Source organism: Schistocerca nitens, chromosome 10 (genome assembly GCF_023898315.1).
Source record: "Schistocerca nitens isolate TAMUIC-IGC-003100 chromosome 10, iqSchNite1.1, whole genome shotgun sequence".
In the NCBI taxonomy this organism is placed as follows: Eukaryota; Metazoa; Arthropoda; class Insecta; order Orthoptera; family Acrididae; genus Schistocerca; species Schistocerca nitens.
Window position 1 is genome coordinate 68473297 of NC_064623.1, and position 20118 is coordinate 68493414.

The 20118-nt window shown below is 39.9% G+C and overlaps 1 protein-coding gene across 8 annotated transcripts in view; it reads right to left on the bottom strand.

The window, feature by feature from the left end:
• The window catches only part of LOC126210040 (YLP motif-containing protein 1-like), a 392244-nt gene that overhangs the window by 139707 nt on the left and 232419 nt on the right, over positions 1-20118 (bottom strand). For all 8 annotated transcript variants that reach the window (XR_007540599.1, XR_007540598.1, XR_007540597.1 and 5 more), the window contains 3 exons: positions 18642-18918; positions 11787-11906; positions 8635-8811 (listed from right to left, as the gene is read on the bottom strand). Coding sequence is in view for 5 of the 8 variants with exons in the window: in XM_049939145.1 (XP_049795102.1) it covers positions 8635-8811; positions 11787-11906; positions 18642-18918 (574 nt within the window). In the remaining 3 variants the exon portion in view is untranslated. The remainder of the gene's footprint in view (positions 1-8634; positions 8812-11786; positions 11907-18641; positions 18919-20118) is intronic.

Genomic DNA, 20118 nt, shown 5'->3' on the forward strand with positions numbered 1-20118 from the left:
CGTCCGTATTTATCCTACAGAGCCTTTTTCACGTGCTTTGTCTGATTTGAATTGATTGCTTATTTTTCTTTGATCTGATAAGTGCCGTTCTCTTTGTTATAGGTTTTTCGTCACTCTAAGCTCAAAATGCATTATTATACTGTGGCATGCATTGTTTGTCGCATTCTCATAATGCGTGTTTACGGCCTGTCGCCGTCGTGGCATGGATTGCTTTTGTGCACCTACCGTCGCTTACAGTTAAAAAAAAAAAGAGAGAGGAATTGTCTCATTAGCGAAACAATGGCAAGAGACTGCTATTTGTTGTTACTTGCACTGCCGCTTTCTTTGATAATGATCAACAAGAACCAAATAATAGACTGCATATGATAGATGTTCTGAACGAAACTTTAGCGAAAATTTTTCTCCGTTTGAAAATTTTTGCAGACGCCTCTTTAGTACATTACATACTGCACAGGAATTAGAGCCATCTTAGGTTTAAAAATCTAGTCAGTTGCCGTGCTTCATTTCTGACTGTATCACTATTCAGTATAGGAATAATACGAATATAAACATGACATGATATGTACATTCTTCCGTGTTTGCTGTTGTCTCACTCTAGTTTTGTAGTTTATTAGGAAAACAGGATTTAAATGAGATAACAGGAAACACGTAGGAATACATGGCAAAATGTTTACATTCGTATTATTCTTATGGTGAAGAGAATACTGCATGTGATTCACAATTCATAAAAGTTCCTATTAGCAACCATCTCTTGTCACAGGTAGGAATAAATTCAGAACGTAGAGTTGGCCATATTGACAAACATCCCAAACAGTCTTGCCAGTCGGATTTTCGTAGTACATTGAAAGGCTGCTACATTCGAAGATGAACCATACGGAATTTGTATTTACTTCATTGGATAATGTATGAAAATGCAGTGGTCGAAACTCGGGGCAGAGAGAAAAGCTTGTCTTCCACCTTATTTTTAAAATTTGTTTACTGACGCAGAGGTTTTGGCGGCAGTATTTATCTTTGTGCCTGCAAAGCATGCCTGTGTAGCGCTACATATATTCGACGGCAGAAGTTAGTTGTGGCGGCACCTACCAACATTTTTCAGAACTTCCGCTTACTTTGCACTCGATTCTAAGCCACAGGCGGTTTTTTGGATTACAAAAAGCGGAAAAAAGTGCGGCTTAGATTCGAGTAAATACGGTAACCCAGTAGAACGAATGTTCAGAGAATTAAACAGATTTACCGGACCTACATGTCTAATAAGCAAACAAAATGGATTGAATATCTAAACAATTTTGTTGAAATATACAATGATTTACCACACCTATCAACTGGATTTACACCAAATGAGTTAATGGGTAATAGTCAGGAGAAGAATGAATGCACTAAGACTATACCTAAGTTGCAAAACAAAGATATGTCACACCAAGAAAAGGTGGAGATGGTGTTATGAAATATTATTATGTAAGTAGAACTCCGTAAAATGAAGTTCGACAAGAAATTAACCAACCAACAAGAATAGGCAGTAAATGAATTTGTATACATCCCAAGGCATCACTTTTAAAGAAGCAGAATAAGAAGTGGCACCTACTATATAGAGGTCCCTACATGAAGAATGTTACTTACTAGCAGAAGTAAACACTGACAAAATGAAAGGGTTGTATTGCTACAGAGATTTAAAGAGATACCTTCACTAAATGGTAATAACTACAGAAGTGATGTAAATAACATTTTTCTGCCGAGTGTTGGTACACTTGTATAAGTATTGTACATAGTAGTTATAAGTGATATACTTACTGCATTTCATAAATTTGTGTCTTGTTAATTTTAAAATTGTACTTTAGGTCACTTGACAACCAGAAAATGCAGAAAACTAATATAAAGAAACTAGAGTCAATCAGGCCAGAGATATGTGAATCACATTCTAAGATTAGTGAATTTCTATATCATTTCAATATTTTATATACTGAATTTTATTATTTGTGCTAGATTAGGAAAAACATTGTACTTTGTTTGTTTTCTACTTCTTGTATGTAATATAAATGTTCATGTATTATCCTGTGTCTTTAAATGAATAATTAAGTGGATAGATAACTTTTGAGCGCATACATGTGTTGACCATAAGTTGTACGTGAGTCTGTATATTTTCTAAATTATTGACTCTGGCTCAGCTTGAGTAAGATTTTGTGTACCATTTGGCTACAGGTTGACTTAAGAGAATTTCTTACTAAAGTATTCCGAACTCACTTATGATTGACATACCGAACATGGACATTTGTCCTATTCTTTCAAAAAGTAATGTTACCGGTATGAATAATGATGAATGTAATAAGAGTTTATATAGAAGGGACTGTGCACTGTGATCAACACAGGTCTGATCTGATCCGATGATGATTAACGTAGAGGATGAACTGAATTAATGTCAATGTTTACATGATCCTTGTCAATATCTTTTGACATAAGCCACAAAATGTAATCAACTAACAAGGTCATTAATTATGTTATAACAAAATGAAACTGATGTAGCTGTTGTGTGGAATGTAAAACCACTGACAGTGAATTGGACAGTGGAACATGTGTAACTAAAAACTGTGTAAATAAGGTGAGATAGACATGTGATAAACTGTGGATTTTTTTAAATAAACAATATCATAACTTTCAAAATGATTTTACGGACACCCATAGAGTGCAATGATATTAGTTGCAATGATAAGAGACGTTGATTTCAGTTAACAACTTAAAACAGTATAACATGCCAGACCTTTAGTGGTGCAGTCACATCTATGCTATGTGAGTAAGATATTTTGAATCAGACTATACCTGCTGTGGTGCACCAACAATGTGTGCTATGGCACTGGCTCCATTGAATCACGCAGCAATGTTTATAAACAGTGCTGGTGAAAACAAAGTATCACGACGGACACCGCAAAAACTAACTGGTGCTGTGTCGTTTACAAAATATTATAAATAAATAGTGGATCACTACATTGAAATGAGAGGACAGTGTTATGATTCTGGGCCATACAATGAGTTGTATATCAAGTGAATCTGTGCGTGTGAAAGCAAACCCTAATCTAACCGTTCTTTTGCAGAGCACCACCAATATATGACATGTATACTAACACTAATTTTCGACTTTCATGAACCCTTCGTGAATGAGCGGAAAATGGGAGGCGACAATCCTGGTGTGTTCCAGTGCAGCATGTGGTCCAGCAGCAGATCCAGACTTCAATGCAGCCCCACTTGCTGACGTTCTCGAGACTCGACATGGTGGAAGACCTTCTCATCATCGGCACAACGACCGACAGTTTTAATGACTTATGTCAATCAAAAACTTTTAAAATATTGTTGTAGAAATGAGTTCCTATGAACTAGTCGCAGAAATTTTCATAATAAATACTCATATAATTATGATATGAACTTATTGTCAACATATGTTTGTTAATACCACAAAATTCTATACCAAACACAGAAAGTAAGTAGTTATGGGTGTCGTGGATCCCCTCGGATAGCTTTATTCCCAGTTTTCCATATCCAGCAAACCCGAATTGGGGTGGGGAAGTAATGGTCTCCGCCGTTATTTCTGAGGCATCTTTAAGTACCGAAGTAAACCTGACTATTACAAAAATACTTATTGTTATATATATAGATCCATCTCGTATGTTAAGAGGGTGAGTCAAATGAAAACCTTAAATAATTTTTAAAATATTATTTATTGTGCAGAAGTGGTACAAAGCTGTAGCACTTTTCAAAATAATCTCCCCCATCCTCAATGCAAGTCCTCCAGCACTTACAAAAAGCATAAATTCCTTTCGAAAAAAAATTATTTTGGTAGTCCGTGCAACCACTTATGCACTGCATGGCGTACCTATTCATCAGAACGGAACTTCTTTCTCCCATTGTGTCTTTGAGTGGTCCAAACATATGGAAATCACTTTGGGCAAAGTCTGGTGAGTATGGTGGATGAGGAAGACACTCAAAATGCAGGTCTGTGTTTGTTGAAACTGTTGTAAGGGCAGTGTGGGGCCTTGTATTGTCGTGTTGCAAAAGGACATCTGCTGACAGCAATCCACGTTGCTTTGATTTGATTCCAGGCCGCGGATGATTTTTTAGGAGATCTGTGTATGATGCACTGGTGACAGTGGTCCCTCTAGGCATGTAATGCTTCAAAATTATGCCTTTTTGTCCCAAAAGAGTCAGCATAACCTTCCCTGCTGATGGTTCTGTTTGAAACTTCTTTGGCTTTGGTGATGAGAAATGGCGCCATTCCTTGCTCGCTCTCTTCGTTTCCGGTTGGTGGAAGTGAACCCAGGTTTCGTCCCCAGTAACGATTCTTGCAAGGAAGCCATCGCCTTCTCATTCAAAGTGCCAAAGAAGTTCTTCACAAGCATCAACACGTCTTTCTCTCATTTCAGGAGTCAGCTGCTCTGGCACCCATCTTGCAAACACTTTGTGAAATTGGAGCACATCATGCACAATGTGGTGTGCTGACCCATGATTAATCTGTAAACATGCTGCAATGTCAGTGTCACTCTGTGGTTTTCCTTCACTGTGGCTTCAACTGCTGCAATGTTCTGTGGAGTCACAACTCACTGTGCCTGACCTGGATGAGGAGCATCTTCCACTGAAGTCACACCATTTGCGAACTTCCTACTCCATTCATAGACTTACTACTGTGACAAACATGCATCACTGTACTGACCCTTCATTCATTGATGACTTTCAATAGGTTTCACACCTTCACTATGCAAAAACCAAATAACAGAACGCTGTTCTTCCCTGGTGCAAGTCGCAAGTGGGGTGGCCATCTTTATACTGATACTGCGACAGTATGTGTGCATCTGCACTATGCTGCCATCTACAGGCCATTCTGCACGCTGTTTGTAGCACGCTTACCAACTTACCGGATAACGGCGTGAAATTTCGATTTGTTATTACAAATTTAAGGTTTTCATTTGACTCACCCACGTATATTAACAACAACATCAAAACTATTATGACTCTAAGTATACTGAGACTATCAGACACCTGTAGAGTGAGTAATTATGACTAAAATCAGTGCATATTGTGGCTGTTGTGGACTGTTAAAAACAATTTTGTCGCTAAATATTTTTTTTTAACAGCCCTGGGTGCAATATAGCATCCATGCCTCTATTTTATAGTTTATAAAAACATTTTTTATTATTTTTTGAAATATGTGATATCATGAGAGAGAAGTGTGTTATCAGAGAAACAGTTTGGTTTTGCTAGTGCAGAGACGGTGTAACAGTGACTTAACAAACCACAGAAAATAAACTGAAAACAATGATATCTTTTAATTATAAGAACAATTATTATTTTCACTGATTTTTATTTGCATTCTTTCTTCTTGTTCGAGTAGCCATGATGCTAGCAAGACACACTTTAATCTGCTGCCTATGATAAGGTCTGGCATTATTACTATTATGTAAACTACCTATTGTAAATTATTGGACAAAAATAAGAGTATAATGTTATCCAAGTTTATCTCATATTTTCTGTAAGAATATTAATTATCTTGATCCTCTGTATTCCATATTTGTTTCGCTGTGGACGATCTGCAACACTGCCAATAGCGGGAATATATTTATATGAGTTTATTGGCAAGAGTTTTAGTTTTATTTCAGATTGAAAATGATGAGAACAATTACGTAATGCTGATTAATGTTTCTTATAATCGAATTCAGTCAGTTATTTTCACGTAATCGGAACAGATTGATTCTGTGATACACCGATGTTCATTTATCTGCCGCCATTTCATGAAAGCTTTACACGGCAAGTTTAAATTGCTAAATAATTCAGACATTTATATTTGCCATTGTAAAAAGAATCCACGTAAAGGTTACTTGACTGTACATCAAAATCTATTCTATGAGAAACTATTTTAACTTCTACCATTCTTTGCTGGTGTCAGAGCATAAAACTTTCTCAGCTAAAGCTCGGAAATCTTTTCAGTAAAATTCGTCAATGTTGTGTGTCTCCCTGTTATAAAAATGAAGTGATAGTCAAGAGTGAAATAAGTTTGTATGAAAGTAGGCAACGAACCTAACTGAATAATTTTAAAGAGATACACTTCTTTACAGACAACATATGAAAATGGTTGTGTGTTTCAATTTAGTTCACATTCATGCTCATGTCATATTCTAGTCAGGTAATGCAGTAATTGAATGACAATTTAGAACTGCAGGCATATTTAAATATTTATGTAGGATGCTGCTAAATTTACGCATTCACAACACCGTTTAAAACACAGCACATCTTTCACGAAGGCACCAGGCGAATTTGTATCTGATTTTTTGAATAGGTATATTTTTCGTTTATTTTTGGAAAATTTGGGGGTTACAATATTCCACCTCAGTATGACAAACCTATGTTCACTAACCCCTGCATTTGTTTTGATAATTGTTATGAACTTAGGAATATTTGTTGCTAAGAGGTCAAGTGCATTTTCACAACCATTTGTTATTCAAGTGGGCTCATGAACTAACTGCTCGAAATAATTTTCTGAGAATGCGTTTGGCACAAATTCAAATGACGTTTAATGCTTACCTACGGTTTTAAACATGGATTTTTGCCAATGTATCGAGGGTAAATTAGTCAGCATCAACTATAATTTTATGAGTAATCTGAGTTGGTAGGTCAGTAAAAGCAACTAATTATTTTATTTCGGTTGCCAAGAATGACCTCTGCCCATACTAACTCACAGGAACTATCTGCTTCAATTTCACTACAAGATAAACTACTTCTAAAACACGCCACCGCCATCTGTTTTTAGCCTATCCCTTCAGAACACCATTAGGTTCTTTGCAAAAACTTCGGCTGAACTTATCTCCGGCTTTAGCCAGCTTTCAGTGCCCATTACGATTTGAGCATCAGTGCTGTCTATTGGCGCTCAGAGTTCTGGTACTTTTCCAACACAGCTACAACAATTTACAACTGTTGTACTGATGGTTCCCGTATCTGCTTTCTTCCTACATTTGGCCTGCATGAGGCTGAAGCCCTTTTTGTATTTCCATAAGACCCTCTAATGTAAAAACCTGCCCAGTCCATGCCACACAGCCCCTGCTACCTGCATAGCCACCTCCTGCATGTCGTGAACTCCTGACCTACTCAGTGCAACCTGAAACCCCACCACTCTATCGCGGAAGTTGAGGAATCTGCAGCCTACATAGTTGCAGGATCATTTGAGCTTCTGATTCAGAGCCTCCACTCGGCTCTGTACCAAAGGTCCGCAGTCGGTCCTGTCAACTATGCTGCTCTGCTTTCATAAATCTTCATGCAGTGGCACAGTAGCATTATTCCTCTGTAATTCTCACAGGATACCTCGTTACCCTTCTTAAAGATTTTTACAATAAATGCCTTTGTTTCATCATCCGAAATCTTTCCACATGTCCATACTAAACTCATTAGTCTATACAGTCACGGAATTACGGTAGGTCCTGCAGCTTTGATCATCTCCACTGTGATGTCATCTAGTCCACGAGCTTTGCCATTTTTCATTTCTAGTACAGCTTTCTCTACATGCAACATCTGCTGATCATCTTTTCCTATTTCCTCAGTGGTCATGTTTCTTTCATCTACCTCTATCTCATAACACGTATCTGTTTCATCCTGTCCTCCTCATAGTTTTTGGAAATATTCTTTCCATACTTTCAAAACTACTACTCCCTCCTGCACAGGTTTTCTTATTTTGTTGATAACTTTTGAGTATTTTCTTTCTGCTTCCTTCTGCTACCTAATATACAGTATAGTATCTTCTTGTCATCCATAAAAGTCTCTTTTCTTTCTTTTGTGATTTTTTTTTCCCACGGACATATTGTTAGTCAATGCTACAATCTTTCTTGCTGCTCTGCTTATGTGTACTGCCAGCAAAGAATTGTTAGCAGTTAATGTAAAAAATATTGTACATTCCATTTCTGTTTTTGTTCTAAATGGGCACTTTATTCAGCGGCACTTAGACTTGTGGCAGCGCTCCACTTGTGAGAGTACTTGAGTGTAAGCTACTGCCACCCCCTCCTAATTCTCGGGCATAATCGGAACAATGCTGCCACGGTGGCCAGGTTTGCAGTTTGGTATGCCACGTAATATGTAGCATTTAAAGAACACTGATAGAATTTTCATTATGTGTATTTCAATTCAACACAACATTGCCCCCATCCCTCCCCCTCTGGTACGTTATGTAATTTCATTTTCGTGTATTTACAAAATTGAGGAGTTCAATAAAACACACAATGTACAGTTGCTTGGAATGAGTAAACTATTTTGTCTGATTCCTCATATCAACAATCAGTTTGTCAACTACAGAGTAATCATTACATTTAAACTTCGGCTCATTAGAGTCCAACTAGGTGATAGGAAATTTACAACGAATATCGATAAGGAATTGAGTTAAGTTGTGACACATAAAATTGGTAACTGACTGAACCGAGCACACTCAATCTGGAGGTCACAGGTTAACGAGGAATGCAGTCAGTTATTTAGGAATTCTTTACAGAAAGATACACATAACTCAGCACCAGTGTAAGTTAATGATATGGTTACTTTGATTGTTTATCTTAATGGGCACCAAATTGGTAACCTTCTTAAGCAGCTCTAATAAATAAAAGATTGTTAGTTTACACATACCTGAAAACCCTTCTGCTTTGCATAGCTCCACATTTCTTCAAATTGCTTTACTTTATCATTGATGCAGTCAACAATTATAAAGGGAAAGTATCCATCATTCACTGTTTTCTTGAATGCTTTCAACAATGAACCATGGTAATGCTTATCCATTCCTGCTTCATACTCGTACACCATCACCTGACAGATTTTTATAGATATCATTATCAACAACATAACAGAAAAATTTTACTATTCCTAAAACTTTTGTTAGTGAGAAATGAATGCTTACTTACAAGAGGCACTAAAAACTGCTACAACGATAGAAGATGGACAACTATTTCACTTTAAGTTAAGAGTTTTTACTATCGATCAAGTATACAGCAGTCAGTAAAGCATATTTATCCCCGGTTTTTTGAATGAACATTAACTGACTTTGGAAAGGAGGATAGCAGCAGAATTCGAGAAAGTGAAACAGTCCAAATGGCAATGCAGCTTGCCACCACTTACAGAAATAGTGGAACGCCCACACAGGTCAAAAACAAACAAATGATACTTCACAGAACACTGATAATACACCGACCAGCATGAAAACTGCAAAGATAATTTCTTTAAAAAAATTATTTTATATTTTGATCACTTTTATGACACTAATATACTACTTTATGATAAAATATTGTGGAGTGATCCTATCTAATTGTCTAAGAAAAGAAAAGAAAAAGACGATTGTAAACAGTAATACAGATGGATTAACACTTTAAGCAAATTTTGAGGAAGCTCAATGAAGGCAATGCACCACCACTTTGGCTTCATATATGTCACACGCCTCTCTTCACATCTTCAAAAGCGTTTATTACCTCTTCTTGCACCAATCACAACATCAAACATTTCAGGTATGCTCTAAGAGGTTCCTCTCCCCAGCTTGTCAAGTACACTCTCAAGTGTTCGAACATACCATGCCATAGCATGAATCTCCACCTCATCGGAGATCTCTCACTGCACTTTATCCTATATTTTTCGATGAGGGCCGTTAAAGTGTGGGTGTGCATTGTCACATGTTAGTGTAAAATCATAATCAATAAATTGAGCTAACAGCACGACATGCTCCTGAATGATTTCCTTCACATACTGACGGGCTGTAAGGCTTACGTCCTCCATGAAGATCAAATCCGCCCCCCCGCAGTCATACTGATTTCTGCCCACACCATAAGAAAACCATCCAAATCAGGTACCCTAGACGTATTCCCTCCAGACCCTCTCTCCACCATCAGGTGATTGCAGTCAGATAATGACTCATTGGTGAATGACACTCGCTCCCCTGCTGTGCTCTCCAGTCGCGATATTCTCTTGTGAAATGTAGTCGATGTGTCTCATGCTCCCTGGTAGTTCTGGGCCTGTAGTAAGCCATCTGGATTGAAAATTGGCAGCTTCCAGTCTTCTTCTGAAGGTTCTATCACTATCATCGACTCCTCAAACTAGGTGGAATCGATTACTTGATTCAACAGCAGTGTGACAGTGGTGGTGAACTTGAAGTTGCAAGAAGTGGTTCTCTATCACCAACACTGCTCTTCTTGGGCCCAATCCTAGTTTCCTTGAATAGTCTCCACTTTCCCTGTACCTTCTTACAGTTCTGGAAAATCATGGAAGGTGTAGTTTCCAACACTTCTGCAATGTACGGCATGCTGCGACCATCTTCCACCGAAGCAAGAGTTTTTGCAGCATTTTCAAGGCTTAACAGCATATTTACTCCAGAAAGCCAATTACAATAATTGCTGAAAGATCTCAATAATACATGTCAATGAAAGAGGAACAATACAAGATACAGCAATAAGTGCTACAAGAGTAGGAAAACATTATCGCCTCACATCCAGTGACAAATTTTTCACATTGTGCAGGGAAAAACAATTAAGGCTAGTGCAACTGAAAATCAACACTTCACCAACCCTCACAAAGCATCATCAATAACGGCCCTCATCCAAAAATATAGGATAAAGTGCTGCATTTTGATTAAATAGATAATTACACATCAATTATTACGGGTCACATATTTCGTGCTGGTCAGTGTAGAAATGAGTGACCTCTCTATCTTCACACTCATCAGTCAGCCATCTGTGAGAATGCTGAACAAAAATCCATCACTGAAATACCTTACCACAATACTCACAGTTTTTCCACTAACACACTCTCTTCATAGTTGAGCTACATTCCTAGATTTTTCCTTCCAATTCTGCTTGTTCTGATGCCCCCATCCTCCCTACAAGTACCTACACAATCAATATTGCAGGCCAGTGGCACGGGCTTCCTACAGGGCAAATACACGGCTCCCCAATGGGGTTTTATGGTCAATTAGAAAATGTGTATTATCTGACTAATCCTGCTTGTACTTTACCTTCGACTCTGAAACAATTTAGAAATATTTCGTCTATAACTGTTTCTGTTCGGTTTGTGGACTATTTGATTTTTGCATCCCCCCCCCCCCCCCCCAAAAAAAAAAAAAAAAAAAAAAAATATGTTCAATAAATATTATGGCAAGCAAATCCTGGATGACATATAAACATGTATACGAGGGTACATCAGTATGCACCAAATGAAAATGGCATCGAGCAGCAGGCAGGAACATCTAACTGCACTTCTATTTATTCAATGCCAATCTATAATCACATATGTAGTGTGCGAAAAGCTCATGGCACAAGCCACAACAGAGCACTTAATTATTGCGCAAGATAGGAGTTACTCAGTATGAACAATGCCCTCATAAAAATACAGCTATCCTATGAGAGCAAACTGGCTGGAACAACAAGAGAAAGCAGGACAACAGTAAGGGGTCTCAATCTATTACATCTGAAAGCAGGTCAAGTGCCGCCTTGCTCAGTGGTAGGCATGAGGAGTATCTCCAAATAGTAATGAGGTTGCTGCTCTATGAGACACAGTGGAATTTCATTCAATTACCTCAAATTGCTCAATTTAACACAAAATGCTCTCACTTTTCAAGTGCTGGGGGTGGGACCTTAAGTACTACATACTTCTGTCAAGCATATTCCCTCCTGGCATCGATTTCAAATATTTTATTGGTGTAATCAGACACAAGCAGATCACTAAATGTTAGTATTATTAGCATCTGGCAAATATCAATAGGTTCGCAAACTTCAGTGTCTAAGAATACAAACTGTCATTACCTTGGTAATAATCTTCCGCCCTGTTTCTGGATCTTTATCTTCTTTCTCAGATTCGACCATAAAGTAATCATCAAGGCAGAGAATTCTAGGAGCTGAACCACCCATTTCAACTTCTTTATCCTGTATTTGAAGCACACAAAAATGAATGTCAGAAGATACTTAATTTGATTTTTCGAAACTTTCTGTTTAACAAATTTTACAATGAATATTTTCTCTTCTTACGCATTTATGAACACATTACACACTGCGCAACAAAAATTTACACAATAGATATCTTACATGTAGCTCGTAAAACACACTATGCAGGTGCCTCTCTGGTTATGACTTTTATCAACAAACACTATACATCCCACACAAATAAAATGATGCTACAGGCTTTAGTATCTGTTCGTGAGTCCCTTCCCTATCTCTCCATTGTATTGTAAACTGAGCAACAGAAAGGAAAACAGCTACAGTGGCAACTCTTGATTAGAATAAAAACTGTGCACACGCATCCTCAGGGACGCACACCAAATGTCCACAACTACAGATCACATAAATAATTGCACGAATAACAGGATGTGTGTGTGTGTGTGTGTGTGTGTGTGTGTGTGTATGCTGGAACCCTCTGTCTTATTTGGAAACCCAGAATATATGTAATCTTTCATTGTGGTCTACACACATTCTTGTTTGTCAACCCAGCATTTTTCTTTATCTGCCACATTTTTTTATTTAAACAGGCCACAATGCATAGGGATTAGATTTTACAGGTATTCTGTTAATACATAATGTAACTGTACCAAGCTTACCCACCTCGTAAGTGCACAATTACCCCCACCCGACCCTATTACAAAAAGTGAACTAAACACAAGATTCTATTGAAACTAAAAGCTGCTGAAGGGTGATCCCTAGTTGTTTCTCTAGCATCAATCTCAGTGCTGCGTGCAGCATTTGCTAGATCTATCAACATTCACAACTGATATCATTAGTAATGCATTGCTGCTACACCAGAACTTAATGCTGAAAGACACTTTAAGCAGAAGATTAAGTAAATGATACCATAACAGTGATTTCTGTATCTCCTCTCCTTTGTGTGCTTAAATGATAAATATGAATGAAATATGTATAAGGACTGTTCTTTATATCCTCACATAAACAATGAAAGATAAACTTTTTTGTATAAATCATGCACTGTTTTTCAAAATATTTGCCTCTAAAATTTACACACTTCTACATCTACATTTATACTCCGCAAGCCACCCAACGGTGTGTGGCGGAGGGCACTTTACGTGCCACTGTCATTACCTCCCTTTCCTGTTCCAGTCGCGTATGGTTCGCAGGAAGAACGACTGTCTGAAAGCCTCCGTGCGTGCTCTAATCTCTCTACTTTTACATTCGTGATCTCCTCGGGAGGTATAAGTAGGGGGAAGCAATATATTCAATACCTCATCCAGAAACGCACTCTCTCGAAACCTGGCGAGCAAGCTACACCGCGATGCAGAGCGCCTCTCTTGCAGAGTCTGCCACTTGAGTTTATTAAACATCTCCGTAACGCTATCACGGTTACCAAATAACCCTGTGACGAAACGCGCCGCTCTTCTTTGGATCTTCTCTACCTCCTCCGTCAACCCGATCTGGTACGCATCCCACACTGATGAGCAATACTCAAGTATAGGTCGAACGAGTGTTTTGTAAGCCACCTCCTTTGTTGATGGACTACATTTTCTAAGCACTCTCCCAATGAATCTCAACCTGGTACCCGCCTTACCAACAATCAATTTTATATGATCATTCCACTTCAAATCGTTCCGCACGCATACTCCCAGATATTTTACAGAAGTAACTGCTACCAGTGTTTGTTCCGCTATCATATAATCATACAATAAAGGATCCTTCTTTCTATGTATTCGCAACACATTACATTTGTCTATGTTAAGGGACAGTTGCCACTCCCTGCACCAAGTGGCTATCCGCTGCAGATCTTCCTGCATTTCGCTACAATTTTCTAATGCTGCAACTTCTCTGTATACTACAGCATCATCCGCGAAAAGCCGCATGGAACTTCCGACACTATCTACTAGGTCATTTATATATATTGTGAAAAGCAATGGTCCCATAACACTCCCCTGTGGCACGCCAGAGGTTACTTTAACGTCTGTAGACGTCTCTCCATTGATAACAACATGCTGTGTTCTGTTTGCTAAAAACTCTTCAATCCAGCCACACAGCTGCTCTGATATTCCGTAGGCTCTTACTTTGTTTATCAGGCGACAGTGCGGAACTGTATCGAACGCCTTCCAGAAGTCAAGAAAAATAGCATCTACCTGGGAGCCTGTATCTAATATTTTCTGGGTCTTATGAACAAATAAAGCGAGTTGGGTCTCACACAATCGCTGTTTCCGGAATCCACGTTGATTCCTACGTAGAAGATTCTGGGTTTCCAAAAACGACACGATACTCGAGCAAAAAACATGTTCTAAAATTCTACAACAGATCGACGTCAGAGATATAGGTCTATAGTTTTGCGCATCTGCTCGACGACCCTTCTTTAAGACTGGGACTACCTGTGCTCTTTTCCAATCATTTGGAACCCTCCATTCCTCTAGAGACTTGCGGTACACGGCTGTTAGAAGGGGGGCAAGTTCTTTCGCGTACTCTGTGTAGAATCGAATTGGTATCCCGTCAGGTCCAGTGTACTTTCCTCTGTTGAGTGATTCCAGTTGCTTTTCTATTCCTTGGACACTTATTTCGATGTCAGCCATTTTTTCGTTTGTGCGAGGATTTAGAGAAGGAACTGCAGTGCGGTCTTCCTCTTGAAACAGCTTTGGAAAAAGGTGTTTAGTATTTCAGCTTTACGCGTGTCATCCTCTGTTTCAATGCCATCATCATCCCGGAGTGTCTGGATATGCTGTTTCGAGCCACTTACTGATTTAACGTAAGACCAGAACTTCCTAGGATTTTCTGTCAAGTTGGTACATAGAATTTTACTTTCGAATTCACCGAACGCTTCACGCATAGCCCTCCTTACGCTAACTTTGACATCGTTTAGCTTCTGTTTGTCTGAGAGGTTTTGGCTGCGTTTAAACTTGGAGTGAAGCTCTCTTTGCTTTCGCAGTAGTTTCCTAACTTTGTTGTTGTACCACGGTGGGTTTTTCCCGTCCCTCACAGTTTTACTCGGCACATACCTGTCTAAAACGCATTTTACGATTGCCTTGAACTTTTTCCATAAACACTCAACATTGTCAGCGTCGGAACAGAAATTTTCGTTTTGATCTGTTAGGTAGTCTGAAATCTGCCTTCTATTACTCTTGCTAAACAGATAAACCTGCCTCCCTTTTTTTATATTCCTATTAACTTCCATATTCAGGGATGCTGCAATGGCCTTATGATCACTGATTCCCTGTTCTGCACATACAGAGTCGAAAAGTTCGGGCCTGTTTGTTATCAGTAGGTCCAAGATGTTATCTCCACGAGTCGGTTCTCTGTTTAATTGCTCGAGGTAATTTTCGGATAGTGCACTCAGTATAATGTCACTCGATGCTCTGTCCCTACCACCTGTCCTAAACATCTGAGTGTCCCAGTCTATATCTTGTAAATTGAAATCTCCACCTAAGACTATAACATGCTGAGAAAATTTATGTGAAATGTATTCCAAATTTTCTCTCAGTTGTTCTGCCACTAATGCTGCTGAGTTGGGAGGTCGGTAAAAGGAGCCAATTATTAACCTAGCACGGTTGTTGAGTGTAACCTCCACCCATAATAATTCACAGGAACTATCCACTTATACTTCACTACACGATAAACTACTACTAACAGCGACGAACACTCCACCACCGGTTGCATGCAATCTATCCTTTCTAAACACCGTCTGTACCTTTGTAAAAATTTCGGCAGAATTTATCTCTGGCTTCAGCCAGCTTTCTGTACCTATAACGGTTTCAGCTTCGGTGCTTTCATCAGTGATTGAAGTTCCGGTACTTTACCAACGCAGCTTCGACAGTTGACAATTACAATACCGATTGCTGCTTGGTCCCCGCATGTCCTGACTTTGCCCCGCGCCCGTTGAGGCTGTTGCCCTTTCTGTACTTGCCCAAGGCCATCTAACATAAAAAACCGCCCAGCCCACGCCACACAACCCCTGCTACCCGTGTAGCCGATTGTTGCGTGTAGTGGACTCCTGACCTATCCAGCGGAACCCGAAACCCCACCACCCTATGGCGCAAGTCGAGGAATCTGCAGCCCACATGGTCACAGAACTGTCTCAGCCTCTGATTCAGACCCTCCACTCGGCTCTGTACCAAAGGTCCGCAGTCAGTCCTGTCGACGATGCTGCAGATGGTGAGCTCTGCTTTCATCCCGCTAGTGAGACTGGCAGTCTTCACCAAATCAGATAGCCGCCGGAAGCCAGAGAGGATTTCCTCCGATCCATAGCGACACACATCATTGGTGCCGACATGAACCGACCACCTGCAGATGGGTGCACCCTGTACCCTTCATGGCATCCGGAAGGACCCTTTCCACATCTGGAATGACTCCCCCCGGTATGCACACGGAGTGCACATTGGTTTTCTTCCCCTCTCTTGCTGCCATTTCCCTAAGGGGCCCCATTACACGCCTGATGTTGGAGCTCCCAACTACCAGTAAGCCCACCCTCTGCGACCACCCGGATCTTGCAGACTGAGGGGCAACCTCTGGAACAGGACAAGCAGCCATGTCAGACCGAAGGTCAGTATCAGCCTGAGACAGAGCCTGAAACCGGTTCGTCAGACAAACTGGAGAGGCCTTCCGTTCAGCCCTCCGGAATGTCTTTCGCCCCCTGCCACACCTTGAGACGACCTCCCACTCTACCACAGGTGAGGGATCAGCCTCAATGCGGGCAGTATCCCGGGCAACCACAGTTGTAGTCCGATCGGGGGATGCGTGGGACGAGATGGCCGTCCCCGACAAACCCCCATCCGGACCCCCACAGTGATGCCCATTGGCAACAGCCTCAAGCTGTGTGACCGAAGACAACACTGCCTGAAGCTGGGAGCGAAGGGATGCCAACTCAGCCTGCATCCGAACACAGCAGTTGCAGTCCCTATCCATGCTAAAAACTGTTGTGCAAAGAACGTCGGAACTAATCTACAGAGAGCGCAAACAAATCGACAAAATTTAAACGGTTATTAAAATACAAGATTGCCTAGTAAATGCAGTAATGCTGCTACTTGCGCACTGCTGACACACTGCTCGGCGGCGGAAGGAGACTACGCGATTTTACACTATTCAGGTACTAAAACGCGATGCTACAACTCTCAAATACTATAATACGCCCGAAATTTATGAATTAAATAATGCAAGTACCAAAAACACGCAAAGAAATTAAGAATTAAACTATGTAACAAATGAGTGAGCTAGGAGTATACGACTTGCTGCTGCAGCTGCTTATCCAACGGCGGTGCGTGTGTTTGAATTAATTCTCAAAACATTTTTCCCACTTTGATTTCAATACCTCAGAAACATGGTTTTGTTCAATTTGACTCCATCTAGAGGTGATAAAAATCGTTACCCACACATTGTATGTTGGATGTGAGGGAACAAAAAGAAGTTACTAGGAATTAAGCGAGGTGAATTATTGGCAATAGGATATTAATTCGACATTTTTCTCTGCCAAAGTTATTCACAAAAGAACTAATTCTGTTGCTTTCGGTTAAGCTCAGAACATCCAAAACAGTTGACTACTGTTCAGTTTCTGACCTGTATGAATACATCCAATATTTGTCTCTCATTATGATGATCTGCATGGATTTCACAGCCTCTCAGTTAAACTTTTTGCACTTATTCCTATAAAAACCAACAAAGTGTCTGTTTCTGATTTCAATCAAACTGTACGGAATTCAATTTGGAACAAATACTTCCCACTGCTAAATGATTGTGCAAAACCATATGTACCACAGTCTTCCATATTCATAGGAAGCTTCTATTTCACAACCAGTGATGTGCTGATCGTCTCTGACTATCTCACACACAGCATTGGCGATTTTGGAGTGACTGCCAATCTTGGTTGAATTCATTACAAATGGCAGCATTACCCTGATAAAATTCTGCAAATCAACTGCATACATCCTCCCACCAAGATGATCAATTGTGGAAGCTTGAACAAAGTGAAACATGGCAATTTAGTCGAGTTAAGCAGCCACAAAAATGGTAAAAAGCTGTCCGACACAAACCCTTGTGCGCAGTTTCAATTTTGTCACAACACACTTCCTGTTATTTCTCACTGTAAAGAAACCGGTGGGATATATTCTCAGCTGCCAACGTTTTACAGCAACAAATGACAGATTTTAAAACAATAGTAATGTCACATCTCAACAGCACTATGTATTGGGTGTTTGTCAAAACTCACAGGCAACCCTGCGCTGGACTTGTCAATATATACAGGCAAACATAAACTTCCTGGTCTCCATCTGGAAGTCTGTACCCTCAAGAAGTGACATCTGAATGCAAAAACTTAAGACTCCACATCATATTTCTTATGCCATTGCTGAATCTATCAGAATCTCCTTTTTCATCAAATGTGATCGTTTTATGAAAATCAGGTTTTTTCATTTTTACGCTTTGGTGGCAGTCTCCAATTACACTCAAAATTAATGACAGTGTGCCGACCAGAGCAGATCCAAATAATGTGAAAGTCTGAAACAAAATTAACATCCCCCCTCCCCGGAGAAGAAAAAGGAAATGCTACAAATAAAAAGACTTACAGCAGAGAAACAGCTCATCAATACTAGTAGCAGAACAGCAATTACAGAATTATTTTGTATCGATGTTTATAATACTCCACAATCAGTACTACACTAGACATTCAATTTGCACGGCAGACACACACACACTAACTACCTTGATGAGTTTTGCGACAAATGTCTTCCCAGACCCGGGAGGACCTCGAAGTATGACGACGATCCTGGTGGGGCGTTGCAGTCTCCCAGGACTCTGCAGCAAGTCTTCCACCATGACAGAACGTACGACTGGTTCCTGAGTCGAAGGAGCAAGTGAGGGAGGCGGCGGGGGTCCATCCATAGTGGCTGGGATGCCGTCGCCAATTGCTGAGTTGTTGCTGATGGGAGGGGGCGGCGGAGGAGGGGGCGCCGCATCTGCAAGGGCATTCTGGGCCTGGCTGTAAGCAGTAGAAACACACAGCATAGCTCCAATATCCAAATATGCTGACAAGTTTTGTAAGGTAAAACTGATACTTCCAGTTTTCCTTTTGACTTCTCTCCTCTGGTGACAACCTCTTCCCTCTCACTACATCATGAGTCCAACATGACCTTTGTATTTAATTAGAGGTTAGCTTCATTTCCTCTGCCATGTTATTCTCTTGTATCCCATTTGAGAAGCTCCTGCTGCAAACTCTTTATAAGTACACTGTAAGGTTATGGATATGCCATATTTACCTGAGTATAAGACAACCCTGATTATAAGACAACGCCCCCCCTCTCCCCCCTTCTTCCCAATACGCTTTTTGAAAAAAAATATTTTTGACATATTTTGACTGATCAAAACTACAAACTGTTTGACATAAACCATCTTCCTAAATCGTTAACATTATACTTATTCTAAATGTGTGCCACTGATTCAATGCCTATATTTTGTTTACACAAGGATAAGTAACACAAACGAAAAGAAATGGTATACATTAATTTGCGGACCATTTCTTATCTACATTTTCTGCTTACTGACTCTGTCATCTGTGGTATCACTATTTTTAATCATTATCCTAATATTTATATCTCTGTTGTCACAAATATTTGGCTGTTTTTTCCAAATATGTTGCCATTTCTGAAGATGTGGTTAATGTTACAATGCCTCTTGATCCAAATGCATCGTCTGCTTGCCGTTCTCTGATCGGCTGCATAGAACCAGCAGTTGACATCTTTTGTTCCTATCATACACCACAGTGTCGACAACACTGCAGCACAAAACAAGTAAGTATGCCACTGGCACCTCTCCAGTCTTTCACTGACTCCTGCGGAAATGAGTACTAATGTTGAGTATTTGTCCAATTTTAAAGTCCATTCAATTCTGATTACAAATGGATTCAGGTAGACTGCAGTTTAAACACAGCAGATCTTCCTAAAAAGCCAAAGTACTACTTATAGATTCCCATGGTTGGCAACATGATGTAATTTGCTGCCCACTCACTGTAGATAGAGGATAGTTCATAGTTCATCATGTATTCTTTGCATGAGCGTACCAGAGTTAAATGTCATTTGATTGTTCGAGCAACACTGATTAACGTATGGAGTGCTTCAGCATATTGGGAAATCTTGGCCTGTTCGTATGCAAGTACTGATTTCCCAGTCATGCCCTACCAAAT